This window comes from Rhinatrema bivittatum, chromosome 1, assembly GCF_901001135.1.
Source record: "Rhinatrema bivittatum chromosome 1, aRhiBiv1.1, whole genome shotgun sequence".
In the NCBI taxonomy this organism is placed as follows: domain Eukaryota; kingdom Metazoa; phylum Chordata; class Amphibia; order Gymnophiona; family Rhinatrematidae; genus Rhinatrema; species Rhinatrema bivittatum.
The window spans coordinates 15,189,829-15,209,665 of record NC_042615.1 but is presented as its reverse complement, the minus strand read 5'-3'; the positions used below and the strand labels follow the sequence as shown (position 1 = coordinate 15,209,665).

Here is a 19,837-nt window from a genome sequence, read left to right as displayed (position 1 = left end):
CTAGGTCCCAACGGTTAAAATTGCTAGGCTTGATATAACCAGAAAACATGCCTTCTCAGTGGCAACCCCAAAGAATTTAGGAAGAAATTAAAAACTTACTTGTGCTCTATTGCCTTTGCCACACAAAACTCAGAATATACCTTTTTAAGTTCTTTCTTTCAACTGTTATTTGTTGCATTTTGTACATTCTCTTATTTAGTCCATTTTTATTTGTTCTATTCTGCTGTTGCCAAAAATCAGTCTGTAAACCACCTAGATCTCTATTTTTTTTTTGTATAAGTGGTATACAAAAGTTTTTAAATAAATAAAGTGTTGGAAGTCTCAGTGAACTGGTACTTGGAAGTATGTAAAAAAGGATTTTCATAAGTGACATATGCAGCAACTTTATAAAATACCTGCCTCTGCACATAAACAAAGTATTAATATGTACACCTTACAATTATTTAATACATAAAGGGGCGGATTTTCAGAGCCCTGCTCGCGTAAATCCGCCCAAAACCGGGCGGATTTACGCGAGCAGGGCCCTGCGCGCCGGGAAGCCTATTTTACATAGGCCTCCCGGCGCGCGCAGAGCCCCGGGACTCGCGTAAGTCCCGGGGTTCTCGGAGGGGGGCGTGTCGGGGGGCGGGCCCGGTCGTCGCGGCGTTCCGGGGGCGTGTCGGCAGCGTTTTGGGGGCGGGTACGGGGGCGTGGCTACGGCCCGGGGGCGTGGCCGCGCCCTCCGTACCCGCCCCCAGGTCGCGGCCCGGCGCGCAGCAGGCCCGCTGGCGCGCGGGGATTTACGTCTCCCTCCGGGAGGCGTAAATCCCCCGACAAAGGTAAGGGGGGGGTGTAGACAGGGCCGGGTGGGTGGGTTAGGTAGGGGAAGGGAGGGTAAGGTGAGGGGAGGGCAAAGGAAAGTTCCCTCCGAGGCCGCTCCGATTTCGGAGCGGCCTTGGAGGGAACGGGGGGAGGCAGCGCGGCTCGGCGCGCGCAGGCTATACAAAATCGATAGCCTTGCGCGCGCCGATCCAGGATTTTAGTGGATACGCGCGGCTCCGCGCGTATCTACTAAAATCCAGCGTACTTTTGCTTGAGTCTGATGCGCAAGCAAAAGTAGGCTGATCGCGCTTCTTTTAAAATCTACCCCAAACCATATGTGCACACTTTTGAGGCACTAAGATATTGTGGTTTATAAACTGTGTGGCTCCTACTGCATAGTTTATAAAATATAGGTGTACCTTTAGACACACCTTTTTATATGTGTATTTGCTGAGAGGAACACTATTGAAAATTACCTTTCATATGTACATCATAAGTATATATTGTTAATTTTAATGTTTAATAAACTTTTTGAAGGGGGAACCATTTTTAAGTTATGTGGTATATACCGGTTCTTTTCTTGAAATTGCTGTAAACCTCTTTGGAATGACCTTTTGGTTACGGAAGGTGGAATATAAATTTATAATAAATGAAATATATCATATAGCCAGTGATTTCAAAAACAAAACAGCATAAGATAAAGTTGCACATTAGCACCGATGTTTAAATTTCAAGTGGTAGAACCCATTAGCCTTACAGCTAATGCTGTAACTGCAGGCCCAAATAACAGTGTCATTTATTAACCTACAGACATACTGTCATGGGGCCTTACAGTTACAACAAAACACTTTGTACTATGATGTTAATGAACATTTAAAATCAAAGTATTATTTATGATAAGGGTAATTTGAAAAACTGAATAAAGGTAATTTATTAGTTTGTTTTATCCGTTATTTAGATAACAGAAGTTAGTTCTGGCTAGACCAGTGATGGCAAACTCCAGCCCTCAAGTGACACAAGCAGGCCAGGTTTTCAGGACATCTACAATGAATATGCATGAGAAAGATTTACATGCACTGTCTCCACTGAATGCAAACCTAGCTCATGGACATTCCTTGTGGATATCCTGAAAACCTGGCTTGTTTGTGGCACTTTAGGACTAGAGTTTCCAATCACTGGGCCAGACCGTTAATCAGTGTAGCAGTTTTGTAATATTCTTAATGTGCAGTTTCAGAGAGCTATCGGCAAGCTGGTCCTTACCCTATCAGATCTTAAGAATTGCTAGAACATTTGTCTAATGCTGCTATTCTCTCTACTTAATTAATGCTTCTTTTCGAAGAATGAAAACTGTACCTGTATATCCAGTTCTACAGATGCAGTTGAAGCCTCCTGGGAAATTTTGACAGACAGCTGCATTTTTACAAGGGCTGGACAGGCATTCGTTAATATCTCTCTCACAGGCCATTCCAGTAAAACCATCTGGGCAACTGCAGGAAAATCCTCCCACCAGGTTATGGCAAGTGCCAGCATTGTGGCAAGGGAATGGCAGACATTCATCAATGTCCATCTCACACCAGTTTCCATCATATCCTGGTAGGCACTTGCAGATGAATGGTGGAAGGGGCTCATTCGCCATGATTACTACTGGAACACTTTCATGGCTTTTTAAAGCAGGGCTCACAGCAAGCCTTCGGAAGCAGCTTCCTCCATTTTGACAGGGGCTTGGGGCACACGAATCGTGATCTACAGATTCTATCCGTACTCCACTCTGCCTGAACAGAATTTCTTTGATGCTTTCAAAGAAGGTAGCTACTCCACTGGGATTCACATACTGGTTGCTGTTCCGTTTCACGGCTACTGTGACAAAGGTTCTGTTACCCTCCTCATAAACACCATAGAGTTGCACAGCAGTTCCTAATCCAGTTAACTGTGAGCTGGTAATACGCAGGAAGTGAAGGTAATTATTGGTCAAAAAGTCTTTTACAGTCTGCACATTAAGGCGGAGGAGGACACTATTGTCAATGGTGGCATTGCTGAATCCAGCAAAAAAAACCCGGACACTGCTGGTAACTGAACTGTGTGATCCATCATTGCTGAGGACAGCCAGATCAAATGTTCCATCTGTGGATCTTGCCTGGGAATTTAGGTCACAGGTGCCCTGTGGAATATTGAAGAGGTTCATTACCCCCGAAGTAAGGGTACAATGGAAGCTGTCTAGCACATCTGGATCCTGGGGTTTCACACTGCCTAAAACTCCTCCAGGAAACAGATTTCCATAATAATGAACAAAGATTTCAACTGTTCTATGTTCTGATGGGTTGTCATTTTGGTCTATTACTTTTATTTGTACAGTTCCTGTGGAAGACATCTGAGGGGAACCAGAGTCCTTGGTAACTACTGATAAATAGAAATCACTAATCTGCTCTCGGTCAATTTCTCTGGTAGTAGTGAGGACTCCAGCATGGCTGAGGCTAAAATAATTGGTGGCAGGGCCAGTGCTAAGCAAATAATAGGTAAAAGGACCTTGGTTTGGAGGAAGATCAGGATCTGATGACTGAAGTGTTATTACGAGTGTTCCTGCACGGTGGTTTTCCATCACCTCTCCTTCTGTGATTATAAGTGTGGGTCCATTATCATTGATGTCTTCCAGGGCTACCAACAACGAGGCACTTCCTGTAGCTGAGGGGGTTCCAGAGTCAATAGCCACAACAATCAAGTTGTAAATGGGTAACGTTTCTCGATCCAAGTCTGTAGTGACAGTTACCTGTCCTGTTTGAGGGTTAATAGAAAAGGCACCATTGTCATTCCCAGAGCCAATGAAATAGGAGAACCTGCTCCAGCTAGGGACCGAGTCAGAATCAAAGGCACTTACAAAAGTAACATGGGTGCCTGAAGGAACTCCTTCAGTGATTTGCACATTGTACACCTCAGAGGTAAAAACAGGGGGGTCATTGGCATCTAAAATAGTAATATTCACAATCACTTCATCTATATCTGCACCACGAATGCTCCCAACATTTTTTGCAAGAACTTTCAAAGAGATCTTTTCTTCATTTTCTCTGTCTAGAGGACCGGATACATAGATCTGTCCAGTTTTCCCATCAATCTGGAAACCTTTCTTTCTGCTGTTGCCAAAGATCAAATAATGGACTTCCCCATCAATTCCCATATCACGGTCACTTGCAAATACTTCTCCTACTACTGTGCCTTTAGAAGCTGCTTCTGAGACTTCAAAATAGTACAGTTTGGATACAAAGCGGGGCACATACTCATTTGTTCCCACCAACTGGATATTGACAGTGGCAAAACTGCAGCGTTCTTCATCAGGAAGATTAAAAGCCTTTATAGTTAGATGATAACTTTGTTTAGTTTCATAATCTAAGAAACCCTGGGTGGTGATAATGCCAGTGTTGGGATCAATCACAAAAAGGTCACTGTCAGAGGACTGAACTGCATATGCTATTATGGCATTCGACCCAGAATCTGCATCAGTTGCATTCAGACGGATAACAGCCGTTCCACTTGGGGCATTTTCAAAAACATTAGGAAAATACTCTTCCGGACTGAATACTGGAGCATTATCGTTCACATCAATAACATTTACTGTGACACTACAATAGCCTGTTCTAGCCACCCACCCTCCATCTGTAGCACTAATGGTCAAGCCATGTTTCTGGTTTAACTCATAATCAAGATTTTTGGCTAGAGTTAGAGCTCCTGTAGTACTATTAATAGCAAACAGGCCAGCCTCATTTCCAGAAGAAATATTATACTTGATTATTCCATTCATAGCAGCATCCCTGTCCCTAGCAGATACTGTTCTAATAACTGCATCTACAGGAAGACTTTCAGGGATAGTTATACTGATATGGCTCTGAGAAAATTCAGGTGTATGGTGGTTTTCCTCTGTTACAACTATATGAACAGTTACTTGTGACGACAAAGGAGGGTTTCCTTTATCTTTTGCTGTTACCTTGATCAGAAAGTGTTTGTTCAAATTCATCATTAGGGAAGACACCACAGAAATCCATCCTGTATGGCTGTCTAACCTGAACTTGTCAGTAGCATTGTCACTGGTAATAAAATATTCCACTTCAGAATTTAGTCCAAAATCTTTATCATCAACTGCAGTAACTTTAATTAACTTAGTGCCAACACCTGCATTTTTTGTAACTGGGGTAAAGTACTTGCTAGCAAGAAACCGTGGTGCGTTATCATTGCTGTCCACTATGTTGACTGAGACAGTGGTTTCGCTCATTAAAGGGTAGCTGCCTCGGTCCGAGGCAGCCACTATGAAACTATGTCTGTTGATATTGAGGTTGCTTGAGCCACCAGGATTCTGATATTTCAGTTGCTGTTTAATGAAAATCTCCCCACTAGTAGCATTTATTCGGAAGAACTCAGACTGGGATTTTATGAAGTAATAAACTTGGCCATTTGGGCCGTCATCAGGATCTGCTGCTAAAACCTGAGTTACTTTTGATCCAATCTCTGTCATCTCTGGGTAATCTAAATAATAAGATGGTTTCTTGAACCGTGGGGCATTATCATTGATGTCTGTTACAAATATGGTTACAGCTGTGCTGACTGTCCATCCTGAGTCATGCGCAGAGACTCGGATTATATAGCGGTCAGTATCTTCCCTGTTTAAAGGTCGGCTGACTGTTATGTCTCCGGTGCTGGGATTTATAATAAAAGGAAGAGTCACATCAGCTATAGAATACCTGCTGATGGCATTCAAACCACTGTCTTCATCTGAAGTGGTGACTTGTGTAATTGTATAACTCAATGGTGCATTCTCGGGTACAGAACCACTGAATATCTGGGAGAACCGGGGAGCATTGTCATTGTCATCTAGGATATTAATAATGACTTTCACCAAGGTGCTCTGGGAAGGAGATCCTTTGTCAGAAACTTTAATAGATAGTGCATATTGAGCTACTTTTTCCCTGTCAAGGGGCTTGGTGTTTCTTATTTCTCCAGTGGCTCGATTTATGCTAAAACTATGCTCCTTATTGCCATCAACTATTTCAAAATCCAGCTGTCCATTGGGACCACTATCCTTATCCACAGCAGTGATAGAAAGTATTTTACGAGGTGAGAGGTTTTCCATTATTTCGGTTATAAATGGATCTTGCTTGACTTCTGGTGCATTGTCATTCACATCCACCACAGACACTTCCAGTTTCTCATATGAAGAGAAGGGTGGAAAACCCATATCTCTGGCTTCTATCCAGAGCACAAACTTCTGTACAGCTTCAAAGTCTAAAGAGTGCTGGATGGAGAGTTGCCCTGTTAGCTGGTCAATATGGAATTTGTTGCCAGTGTTACCACTAGCAATGTAGTAAGACAAGAAACCCCCTCTAGATGATGAGCCAGAAACAGTAGTGACAATTGTACCAACTATTTGGTTTTCAGGGAATATAAATGTCTGCTGCTCAGCTTGAACTTGAGGGAATTCTGCTTTCCTTGCAAATCTCACTGTCACTGTGGTGGAATCTGTCTTTGCAAACATGCCACCATCTTTCACATGGACGGTAAAAGTAATTTCCGAATCCCCGGCTAGTGGCTCAGCTGCCATTATGGAGCCTCGCAGAGCATCTATTTTGAATTTTTCAGAATTCCTCCCTACAAGGGAAAAGTGAAGTTCTGCGTTGGGCCCCGAATCAGCATCTGTGACTGTTACAGCAAACACAAAGGCATCTGCAAGACAGAAACAAAGATAGAGAGAATTAATTTGATGTAACAAAATGTCAAAAACATTTCAACAAAGAAGAGGAAGTTGGATAAAAACAGAATGACAAACTCTGATCCTTAAATTGTATTTTAAGTCTTATTTTATCAGGCTATGCAAAATTGGTGCACATGATAAATATCAGCATACAACCTATCTCAGTTAAATAAAAGTAAGGTTAGTGTGTCTGTGTGAGCAATGCTGAAAACAAGGATGCCTGAAAACCACAAGAAAGAGAGTTTACCACTCCTGAGATAAAATATTTGCAATGTATAAGTGTATGATTACATTACAATCATCAGCATTGAAAATCATTTAAAGGTGAATTTTTAAAACAATATGGGGCAGATTTTAAAATCTACGCCCGATTTTATAACATGCGCGCAGCCTCGGAGGGAACTTTCCTTCCGCTCCCCCCGCACCTTCCCCTCCCTAATCCGCCCCCCAGCCCTACCTTCTTTGTTGAAGAAGTTACGCCTGCCGATGGCCGGCCCACGATCCTGGGCACAGCGGCAAATGGTCGCTGTGCCTATAGGCTCCGGCCATGCCCTGCCCCCCAGACTGCCCATGCCACGCCCCTTTTTTGCAAGCCACGGGGCATACGCGTATCCCAGGGCTTGTGCGCGCCGCCGAGCCTATGCAAGATAGGCTCCGCACACGCAGGGGAAGGCAGGGGGAGGTTTTAGGGGGTTGCGCGCGTATCTTAAGCGCGCAACCCTTTGAAAATCTACCCCATGTGCATAAAAATTAGCATATACATGCGTAAATAGCCTCTACTTGTGCAGTCCATATTTCATAAGTGCCCAAAACATGCACATATTTTCACTTTCGTGGGCACGTCTGCATGTGAAACAGGCAGTCTGCGGGTGGGGTGTTTCTGGGCAGGGCCAACAATTATCTAAGTTGTATTTCATGTGAGTGCATTTTCCAAAGTCCTCGCAGATTTTTACACCAGCTAATGATCTGGCCTAAAACATGTTTCTTGTGCAGTACTGACTGGGTGAACTGGGGGGGAGTTCAGGCCAAAGAACCGGGAGGGTCTCGATGACCTGGAGAAGGAGTGGGCAAACTGGTGGACTAATTGGCCAAACTGGTAATTTTATTCGTGTGCATATGTTTAAAAATCCACCAATTTTCATGTGTAAATCCTAACTTACACAAGTAAGACCTCCTTTATTTTCACACGTAAAATATACATGCATATATATTTAAAGTAGGTGGTTAAAGGACAGGTGTTCAATGCCTTGGAATACGTGGTTTCAATGCATTGCATGTATTCGCGCATTGGTAAACACACATGCATTTTATAATATGCGCATGTTATAAAATACTATAGTAAAACTACAGTGGCGTATATGCCACTGTGTGCATATGTTTGAAAGCTATTCTCCCTGTAAGTAATGATATTTTGTTTTCAGGAATAGAACAACATTCCACAGATTATCCTACAGGTTGGATTTCCATTTCTGAGCTTACTAATTTTAGAGTTTGGCTCACATCAGTTTTAAACTTTTCCCATGGGCCTGACCATTTATAGTTATTCTTTTAATCAATGCCATGCCTAACATGAAGAAAATGATAGTGAAGAATATGAGAAAAATCAATAAATATTGGCTCAGATGCAAAAGATGGTAATAAACATTGTTAAAACGGATAAAATATATTTTATTCATATTTCCTTATCCTCCGCAATGTGACGAGGACCAGATGGGCAGACTGGATCGGCCACCTGGTTCTTTCCTGCCATCAACTACTATGCTATCACCATCCCTTTCCTCCCCAAGATAACACACAACTCTCAACTTAACTGTGCATGTATATTACAGTTCATTATTTCATAATACACATAGTACTCTGAAAATTTTCAAAGAGCTACAGTGCTGCTTTAGAAATATTAGATAAAAGAAACATATCTTGAAAATGTTAAATCATCTTTGTGACTTCTGTGTATGAAGTACATCGATCAGAAATGTTATGATGGAAAGTGATGAATTCTGTCCCAATCCATATAAGTCATCTGGTTCAATACTTACAATGTTATTATTAAGCAATAAGACATTTCTGTATTGAGATCTGTGCAAAGAGTGGCAGATGGCTCCTGATCACCATAAGAGAACTGGTTTTAAATATTCTCACTGTACATATAGATGAAAATGCTTCTTTTACCTATGAAACAACTGGGCCTACAATTTTCAACATGCAATAGGACTAACGAAGGCCTGGGTCAGCCTGTCCTGATGACCTGAAGTAACTGATAAACCTATCTGCAAATTAATTTAGGGGGAAAAATACAATTTGTTAGGCAAAAAAGCAAGTTTGCTTACTGTAAACAGGATTCTCTATAGAGAGCAGGATTAATTAGGCATGATATGTGGGTGACATCATCTGATGGCGTTGAATGTACCCATAAATCTCTCTAGCTCAGTAAAGTTTTATTCCTGACCATTTTCCTGTGTGCCTGCTGCCTCATGAGCACCTCAGTCGATTTCAAGCTTACATTTAATAGGTAGTTGACTCTCCAGGGAAGCAGGCAGTTATTAAAATGCATCTATGAAGAAACCCTGTTTACAGTAAGCAAACTTGGTTTCTCAATCAATACACAGGGGTGAATTAGCCCAAACATGTGGGAAATTACAAGCCAAGGGTTGTGTAGCGGATCACTTACTGAAAAACAAGCTGGACTCCTCATGGAGAGTAGACTACTGGGTGAACAGGCTACGCAAAACTGCCTGTCCAAAGTTATTGTCGCTTCTTGAGAAAATGTCCAGATACTAATGGGCCATGAAGGTGTGAAGTGAGGACCAAGTTGCAGTTTTGTAAATATCTTTGCTTGAAATGGCTCTTAGGTGAGTCACTGAAGTAGCCATGAATTTTACTTGATGAGCCTTGACAGAGCCTGTAATCTGGGGGACAGCCACAGCATAACAATGTGTGATACAGTCTGCTAGCCAGTTGGATAATGAGCATTTGGCAACAGCGAATCTGAATCTTTTAGGATCGTAGGAGATGAAACTTTGAGAAGCCTGATGACGTGATTGAGCTCTCTTCAGATAACAGGTTATGGCCCTTTTACAGTCCAGTGAATAGAGGAACTTCTCCCCTTTATACGAATGAGATCTTCAAAAGAATGAGGGCAAAAAAATGGCCTGATTCAAATGAAATGCAGAAATCACTTTTGGCAGAAACGTAGGGTGAGTGTGGACCACCACCCTGTTGTGGAAAAATTGTAGGTATGGAGATTAATGAATAAATTCAAATGATAAAGAAAACAACTGAGTACCAAAAATCAATTCAAACAAGTCCACTTGCACCCAGAATTAGACTTTTGTGTCCCAAAACATTAATTAATAGGAGGAAAAATCTTCAGATGCAAGACCTAGGCAACACATGCCTTTGATGTGACAAAAAAGAAGCACCATCATTAGTTAAAAACCTCCTTTAGAAATTTAAATTTAGAATTTTTTTTGTGAAATTTTTATTCAGTTGTTAATTTTTGTGGTATATGTAGCAATATGTCCCTGTGCAAAAATATACGTCGGGAAAACCAAACGATGCCTAAGGGCAAGTATATCTGAGTATAGAAGTTGCTGGAAACATACACACTAGAAGCACCACTGGACGCTTCATAAGTTCTCAGAATGCAGGTTTTTTGTGATCGATACCATCCCTAATCTGGGGATGGTATCGATCACATGGAGGTGATCGTGCAAGAATTTTATATCAGAGGGAACAACAATGGATTTATGAATTTGCCAGCCTACAACCTGAGGGGCTTAATTTCAGTATAGGATGGGGACATTTTTTCTGATTTGCACTGGATTTTTTAGACACTTTCACACAGATCCTTCAGGTGTTCTTTATTCAGTGTTTGTCATGTGTTCATTTTTTGATTGGTCAATACTTTTTTAAAATATGGATAGAAGGAAGCAAGCCAACCTCAGCAATTTTACAAACAGCATAGTGTCCACATAGAACTGAGAGAGGAACGTGTCCAAAAGATTATGCAAGTTTGGTGAGTGTTCTCTTTTAAACACCAAGGGGCGGATTTTCAGAGCCCTGCTCGCCTAAATCCGCCCAAAACCGGGCGGATTTAGGCGAGCAGGGCCCTGCGCGCCGGTGGGCCTATTTTACATAGGCCTACCGGCGCGCGCAGAGCCCCGGGACTCGCGTAAGTCCCGGGGTTCTCCGAGGGGGGCGTGTCGGGGGCGTGTCGGGGGGCGGGCCTGAACCGCGCGGCGTTTAGGGGGCGTGCCGGGAGCGTTTCGGGGGCGGACCCGGAGGCGTGGTTACGGCCCGGGCGGCCGGGGGGCGTGGCCGCGCCCTCCGGACCCGCCCCCAGGTCGCGTCCCGGCGCGCAGGAGGCCCGCTGACGCGCGGGGATTTACGCCTCCCTCTGGGAGGCGTAAATCCCCCGACAAAGGTAAGGGGGGCGCTTAGACAGGGCCGGTGGGTGGGTTAGGTAGGGGAAGGGAGGGGAAGGTGAGGGGAGGGGCAAAAGGAAGTTCCCTCCGAGGCCGCTCTGATTTCGGAGCGGCCTCGGAGGGAACGGGGGTAGGCTGCGCGGCTCGGCGCGCGCCGGCTATACAAAATCGATAGCCTTGCGCGCGCCGATCCAGGTTTTTAGCAGATACGCGCGGCTCCGCGCGTATCTACTAAAATCCAGCGTACTTTTGTTTGCGCCTGGAGCGCAAACAAAAGTAGGCCTATTCGCGGAGTATGAAAATCCGCCCCCAAGAGCATGCTTTATAATTATTTTATATGTTTTTCAGATAATAAATTGCTTTACTACATCATCCCTGACACTGCCCTTGTTGGGCAAAATGCTGAAAGAAGTTTTTTTTTTACTATGGAATATGTTCATGTAGCAATGGTCATGTTTACTGGGACATTTGCAAAGTTTATTTAATTGCATTGAAAAATTAACAATTGAATAAAAATTTCACACAATTTCAAAATTAAAATTTATAAAGGAGGTTTGTTTTTTTTTAACTAATGATAGTGCTTCTTTTTTTATCATATGAAAGGCATGTGTTGCCTAAATCGTGCCTTTGAAGTTTTTTCCTCTTATTAATGTTTTGGGTCTCAAAAGTCTAATTCTGGGTGCAAGTAACCAATGCTTGCAGCTTGCTAGTTTTTCTGGTTGAAGTAATGGTGACTAGGAATCTTCTTAAGCTATGGCTTATACAGAAGCTTTATCAATTGTGGAAAGATGACATTGAGATCCCATGTCACTGGAGGCTTCACAACCAGTGGTCTTGTATGCCACAAACCCTTCATAAACTTTGATACTAGAGGATGGATGGAGATTGGCTTTCCATCCACTTGAGGGTGGTAAGTAACAATGGCATTGAGATGCACTTTGACAGACAACATAGAGAGACCCAAAGAGGAGAGAGAAAAATAGTAATGAAGCAGTTCTTTTGTAGCACAGGCAAACGGGTTCAGGGAGCCTTCCTGATACCAAGATGAAAAATGTTTCCACTTAAAACTGTACGCTCTTATGACAGAATGCTCCTTGACCAAAATCAATGTCCTCAACCTCCTTAGATAGTGCCAATGAAGAGACCACTGAGTGCTCAACATCCATACCATCACGCTGAGGAAGGGAAGGCTCGTTCATCGAATGCAGGAGCATCTTCTGCATTTTTCTTGACCCCTGAACTGCAGTAGATTAGGAGCCAGGTGCCGCAGCTGAGGGAGCCCAGTCCAAGGAGATCTTGCTCAATTCAGCGTGGAGGAAGCATGAGGAAGCCCCACTCCGGGAGGATGAACAGCTCTGACTCTTCACCAATCTGTGAAGTTCCTCCATCTTCCAAACCCTGTTTCACTGGGCTCTAGATGACATCCAATTATAATCATAACAGTTAGTGGAGTCATGATTGGGGACCTAGCACCCTTAACAGATGTCGTGACCATCAGTGATGGAGAACTTGCAACCACAAACACAGTCCTTGAAGCTACTGATAGTGGCCTTCTTAGAGCCAAACACCTTGACGTTATTTATTTTACTTTTTTTTTTTTTAAACAGCACTGAAAAGTGCTGTTGAGATGCTGCCGAGGTAGCAAGGCAACTCAAAAGAACAAGTAGGATTTGAAGAAAAGCTGCAGAAGCAGAGGATTAGAAAAAAGAGAGAGAGGGTGCACACCTGTGTGGAAGCTTGGAGAAAAAAGACTGATGGGCTCACAAAGCAGCACGTGGGAACTCTTTTGCATGCTCAGTAGTAAAACTTTAGGGGCAGATTTTCAAAGGGGTACGCGCGTAAGATATGCGCGTAACCCCAAAAACCTGTCCCAAGCTGCTCCTGTGTGCGCCGAGCCTATCTTGCATAGGCTCGGCGCGCGCAGGTTGGAGGGAACAGAGGCAGGCTGCTCGGCGCACGCAGGTTGCACAATTGTGCAGCCCCCTGCGCGCGCCGACCCTGGATTTTATAACATGCGCATGGCAGCGTGCACATATTATAAAATCGGGCGTAGATTTGTTCGCAACGGGTTGCGCGAACAAATCTGCGCCCTCGTGAAAGTTTAAAGATTTGCCCTTTACTGTTCGGCGCCGTCATAGCACATCATCCGCATGTCATAGCTAATTCAGCCCAGCTTGTCAATGGAGTACATGCTTTACTAACACTAAAACTAGTATGTATTCTACATAAACCTTGACAAATACTTTATTTTGCGAATCACAAATGGGAGTAATATAGGAAGTGATTCTGAAAAAATTGATACAGAAGAACATACACACTTGCACTATACACAAGGCGGGGTAGATTTTTAAAAACAGCGCGATCGCGTACTTTTGTTTGCGCAGCAGGCGCAAACAAAATACGCTGGATTTTATAAGATACGTGCGTAGCCGTGCGTATCTTCTAAAATCCAGGATCGGCGCGCGCTGGCTGCGCAGCCTGTCTCCGTTCCCTCCGAGGCCGCTCCGAAATCGGAGCGGCCTCGGAGGGAACTTTCTTTCGCCCTCCCCTCACCTTCCCCTCCCTTCCCCTACCTAACCCACCCCCCGGCCCTATCTAAACCCCTCCCACCTTTATCCATGGATTTACGCCTCCTGGAGGGAGACGTAAATCCACGCACGCCAGCGGGCTGCTGGCGCGCCGAGACTCGACCCGGGGGCGGTTCCGGAGGGCGCGGCCACGCCCCCGAAACGCCCCGGGCCGAAACCACGCCCCCGGCCCCGCCACGCCATCGGGTCCCGCCCCTGACACGCCCCCTTCCAAAAACCCCGGGACCCATGCGCGTCCCGGGGCTCTGCGCGTGCCGGCGGCCTATGGAAAATAGGCCGCTGGCGCGCAAGGCCCTGCTCGCGTAAATCCGGGCAGATTTACGCGAGCAGGGCTTTTAAAATCCGCCCCAAGGCAAATGTATCTATATTATATAGATACATTATATAGATACATTATATAGATACATTATTTATTTATTTAAAGTTTTTCTATCCCGACGTTCGTACATCACATCAGTTTACATGGAATAGGTAGTAAAATAACATTAAACGTTTACATGGAACAGGTAGTAAAATAACATTAAACAAGCATGGGAAGAAGGAAAAAAAGATCTCAATCCCTTGAATGGGGTTTATAAAATTCAACAAAGTTAATAATTAAACATAGTGTGTAAAAGCAAAGGGGGGAACAAAAACAAGCAACAGGAAGGAATGAGCAAAGTAAGAGATTTGAGCAGGAGGACTGTAAAAGACACTAGGGAAAGGACGATGGAGAAGGGGAAGGGGAGTTATGCAAAGGCCTGTTTGAAATTCAATTTTAAGCTTACATTTTTGCAGGATGTTTACAAGTATTATAATGTTTTGAGGGATTTTCTGTACTGTTAGACCTCATGCACTATCTCTATAAAATTTATTTATTTATTTATTTATTTATTTGTATTTTTCTATACCGGCATTCACGGAGTTCGTATCATGTCGGTTTACATAAAACAAGGGGTGAGAAATACATTATAACGTAAATAACTAATAACATAAGAGTATACATTAAAAAGTAAAACAAGTGCATGGAAGAAAAAAGTTACAATAAAACGGGGTCATTCTAACTGGGATTAGAGTTAGAGGAAAGATAAAAAGTTTAACGAGAAGTAAAACATTGTAATGATTGGTAGATAGAGACTGTTTCAGTTTAATAGGAAATGATCAGTAATGCTGCATTTGATGGTAGTGAATCTTTAAGGGTCTGGAAATGCTTTCATGAACAGCCATGTTTTCAGTCTTTTCCTGAAGGTTTGAAGACATGGTTCCTGTCTTAGTTCTAGGGGGATGGAGTTCCACAGTGGGGGACCTGCTGTGGAGAAGATGGCCAATCAAAGGACAAAAAGCCAAATCCCAATAATTATATGACACAGAAAAAAATTGGCAAAAATCGCACACAATATTTTTTTAGTGTAGACACACTACCGCTCCATGGCACCTTAAACCAAACTACTAACACACAATATCCGTATCAGACACTTAGTATAGCCCACACAGGACAATGACTGCCTGTTATGGATACTGTGCATTTGCAGTCTGTATCAAGGTGTCCATGGAATAACAATCTAACTACGGTTGTTATTTTTACCTAACTCTTCTGTCCTTTCTTTCCGGCTATCTTAGCACCCGAGTTCACATCACCTTGTTTACTGTAACTTTACCTCCTGTTTAATTTGGTCTGTTAAGTTCTACCCCTTGTTCCATGTAAACCGGTATGATATGACACTGTTCATGAATGTCGGTATAGAAAAGAGTTAAATAAATAAATAAATCTAACTTACCACATTGCATAAACATACGTCCGTACAGGGAAGGACGTGCCACGTTGATTTTTTTGGGTGACAGAATGGCTGAAAAATAGCATAATTTAACCTAACAAGAGAGAACAACTGCTTTCGGTTCACATTATTAAATGTGATATGCCACATTACTCTACAAAGCATACCAAGTTAAAACATAAAGGTGTCATACTTGAGCAGGGCTCAATGCAAATGTATTTGGGAGTCATGTATCATCTGAAAGGAGCCCAAAAGTAGTCAACTGAATTGGATGTGTCTATGTGAATAGCTCTGTTTTCCTGACAGTGCTCAAATATGTAGATGACTGAATGGGGGTCCATACTGCTTTTTTTTGCATTAGTGCAGAATAAAAATTATTTGCTCACCTGAGAAAAATAACGATCTCTTTTAGAAGGCAATGACTGTATCTGTAAACTTTAGAATTATTAGCAAGTTCTTACATTTAAACCAATAGGCAGATGCTGTCAGAATTAGCTTACCTGAGTTTGTAGGTGTTGGGATATGAGTGACATAGGGATGATGATGAAATCTGGGTGGGCTGTCATTCACATCGGTGACAGTGACAAGTACGCTGGTTGAACTAGATAAAGCCTGAGGAGTTCCATCATCAGTGGCCATCACTACCAATGTGTAATTCTCCTTGGTCTCTCTGTCCAGCAGTGCACTGCTGATGATTTCCCCTGTGGATGGGTTGATGGTGAACTGTGAATTTCCCCCAATCAAACTATAGCTGTTCGGAGGCACAAAAAAGAAAGGAAAAAAACCCATTATGTTTCTCATGATACAACTATCCTTTGCATTCAGATCAAGAGGGTATTTCACACAGGCATAGTCGGAAGAGTTTGAAAGTTTTAGAATGGGAAGCTCTAAACATTAAGGCTGGCTGCAAGTTCAGGAGAAGGTTGAGCATTGTATCAACCTTCTGAACTACTGTGCCAAATCGTTAGTACAAAACGTTTGCTTCCAGTACGAAGAAAACAAATGACAGCTGCTTGTGAATTGGGTAGTGTACGGCAAGTAGAGGATGAAGATGTCGGAGCCAAGCCATATGCTGTGATATAAATCCTGCAAGTTTTTGAAAAGAAGAAATTGATATCTTTGTTCACTCTCAACATCCAATAACCCGGTATACTACTTCAGCACCAACAAACTGCTCCTGCACTCCTCCTTCTGCTTCATCTGCTTATACAGCTCAATGATTATTAGACGGGAGGACAAGTTTCAAAAGATTTTCCCATATGACTAAGCAGTTATTGAGATACTGCAAAATGAAGGAAGCAAAATTGCCCTCCCCCTCTGTGGGTGAAAGCACCCCCACTGTTTTCATCTGTGCTGAAAAGGGGTACAACCAGCTGACAACACATGGGGATTTTATTTTTTGATTATTCATGGCACATACTTTGCACCTGCTGTTAACGCTTATGCAAAGTCAGCATCTACTAACATACCTGACAGGTCGATACAGTAAGGCCGCGTTAGAAAGAGTGCGGCAGTGCCGGGCGCACCCTCGTTCCCCGCACGCACAGTCCTGCTCACATACCGCTCGATACTCTATTTAAATTGCTTGCAAATGCAAGCCGCGTCTGCGAAGCGTTAGGCGAAGCGTTAGGCCCGCGCAACCCATTTTACTGTATAGGCGCTTAATACAGCGCCTATACAGTATCCTGGGTGCGCTGGTACCTGTCATTTCAAATGTCATTTCAAATGACAGGTACCAGGAAGTGGATGGTTCCCCTCCTCCCGAAGCAAGGCACAGGGCGAAAATTAAAACAAAAGGGAATAAAGTGTAAAAAAAGTAAACTTACTGGCGGGAGCCGGCGGGCGCACATTCGAGGCGGGAGCGAGTTCATCGAGGCGGGAGCCGGCGGGCGTGCGTGCTGTCATCAAGGCGGGAGCCGGCGGGCGGGCGTGCTGTCATCGAGGCGGGAGCCGGCGGGCGGGCGTGCTGTCATCGAGGCGGAAGCCGGCGGGCGCGCGTTCATCTAGGCGGCGGCGGGAGCCAGCGGGCGCGCATTCATCCAGGCGGTGGCAGGAGCCAGCGGGCGCGCATTCATCCAGGCGGCGGCAGGAGCCAGCGGGCGCGCGTTCATCCAGGCGGCGGCGGCGGGCGGGCGTGCGTTCATCCAGGCGGAGGGAGCCGGCGGCAAAAGCGGCCTCCAGCAGCCCCTGCCGGCAGTGAATGAATGCACACCTGTGTACGCTCGTGCAATTTCGGAGCTCAAGGCGTGACGTCACGACGTTTGACATCATGGCATGTGACGTCGGCGTTCCCTAATGCCCTGCCTTGAGCGCCGAAATAGGACGGGCGTACACAGGCGTGCATTCATTCACTGCCGGCGGGGGCTGCTGGAGGCCGCTTTCGCCGCCGGCTCCCTCCGCCTGGATGAACGCATGCGCGCCGGCTTCCACCGCCGCCTGGATGAACGCGCTCCCGCCGCCGCCTGGATGAACGCGCGCCCACCCGCCCGCTCCCGCCTCGATGACAGCACGCGCGCCCACCGGCTACCACCGCCGCCGCCTGGATGAACGCGGGCCCGCCGGCTCCCACCACGATGACCGCACGCCCGCCCGCCCGCGAGGAGATGGGGGATTTGGAAAGTGACCTCCAAGGTATTTATACCCATTTTAGGTTTTTAGGTTTTCTTTAGTGGGAAAGTTTGCCATCTACCCTTAACCCTTCCCTCTAACGCAGGGGTAGGGGTAGGCGGCAAGTTAGCAGGTTAAACGCGGGGCAAAACAGCAGGTTAAAAAAGCGATAGTCGGGGCGCGCGTTACTGTATGGGAGGGAATAGCTAATTCGCTCGTTTACATCTGATATACATGCCGCGGGCGGAAGGGGTTACCCGGGGATTTAAAGAGGTGGTAAGAATCGGTTAAAGGGGATAGTGTATCGCAGGAAGGGCTAACGCGGCCGGAAAGTGAGTAGAAAGCAGGTTAGGAGCAGGGTAACCGCGGCCGCACTTTACTGTATTGAGCTGTGAATTTTTAGAGGAAACTCAGCAGGGTATTTTTCTTTGCAAATGTGCTTGCAGGCCCTTACAAACTATCAATGGACCTGCAGGTATCCTGCAAGGTTTAAAACTGCCTTAATTATGATCTATGAGACACTAGTTGATGATAAAATCAATGAAATGTTACTTATATGACATTCTAAATATGATGTTATTCTGTCAAGCAGAGGTAAAGAACATTCAAAAGCAAGAGGGAAAATGGCCAACATGGAAAATATTTAAATAAATACAGCAAGAAAAACACTTCACATTCACACTAATAGAGGGTGATGGTTGCTGTTGCTTCATCAGCAAATTTCCAAGTCAATAAACAAGAAATTTCCCCCCGACTGAAGGCAAGCCCATACCATTTTGCAGGCAGCATATGAATGCTCCTACACAAACTCATTTATTCATACACGTTCACATTTTTACCAATGGGAGAAGTAAATTTTAGTGTTCTAAAAATTAAAACAAAACAGCAGAGAGAGAGAGAAGCACAAGATGAGTGAACAGTGCGCAGTCAGGCTTGCTGATACAATATGTTTCTGTGCTCTGCAAAGATGGAATTTTCCTTCGATTTATACAGAGGATTTCCTTATAGGGTGCATCACTGCCTTCCACGACAGTCAGAGCATCTCATAATTCTCTGATACCTCATGCCTCCTGGGTATCACTTAAAATGAGATAAGCTTATGCATTGTTCTGTCAATAATTAGAACTAGACCAGAAAATATGATTTGTTTAAGCAATATAATACAATCAGGCTGATTCTGTAAAGAGCACGGGAAAACTGGTACTCACTCTTGAGTGCCCCACTCTCCCACTGGGTGCACGATCCTGTATTTAAATGAGGGGTTGAGCTAAAAAGAACATAAGAAATTGCCTTGCTGGGTCAGACCAAAGGTCCATCAAGCCCAGCATCCTGTTTCCAACAGTGGCCAAGTCAGGTCACAAGAACCTGGCAATTACCCAAACACTAAGAAGATCCCATGCTACTGATGCAATTAATAGCAGTGGCTGTTCCCTAAGTAAACTTGATTAATAGCAGTTAATGGACTTCTCCTCCAAGAACGTATCCAAACCTTTTTTGAACCCAGCTACACTAACTGTACTAACCACATCCTCTGGCAACAAATTCCAGAGCTTTATTGTGCGTTGAGTGAAAAAGAATTTTCTCCGATTAGTCTTAAATGTGCTACTTGCTAACTTCATGGACTGCCCCCAGTCCTTCTATTATTCAAAAGTGTAAATAACCGAGTCACATCTACTCATTCAAGACATCTCATGATCTTAAAGACTTCTATCATATCCCCCCTCAGCCGTCTCTTCTCCAAGCTGAACAGCCCTAACCTCTTCAGCCTTTCCTCATAGGGGAGCTGTTCCATCCCCTTTATCATTTTGGTTGCCCTTCTCTGTACCTTCTCCATCTCAATTATATCTTTTTTGAGATGCGGTGACCAGAACTGTACACAGTATTCAAGGTGCGGTCTCACCATGGAGCGATACAGAGGCATTATGACATTTT

General features: G+C 44.3%; 1 protein-coding gene across 1 annotated transcript in view; it reads right to left on the bottom strand.

The window, feature by feature from the left end:
• Window positions 1–19,837, bottom strand: part of FAT4 (FAT atypical cadherin 4) — a 625,352-nt gene that overhangs the window by 87,348 nt on the left and 518,167 nt on the right. Inside the window, exons 8-9 of the mRNA XM_029589082.1 lie at window positions 15,799–16,049; window positions 2,155–6,504 (exon numbers count right to left, since the gene is read on the bottom strand). Coding sequence (XP_029444942.1) covers window positions 2,155–6,504; window positions 15,799–16,049 — 4,601 coding nt within the window. The remainder of the gene's footprint in view (window positions 1–2,154; window positions 6,505–15,798; window positions 16,050–19,837) is intronic.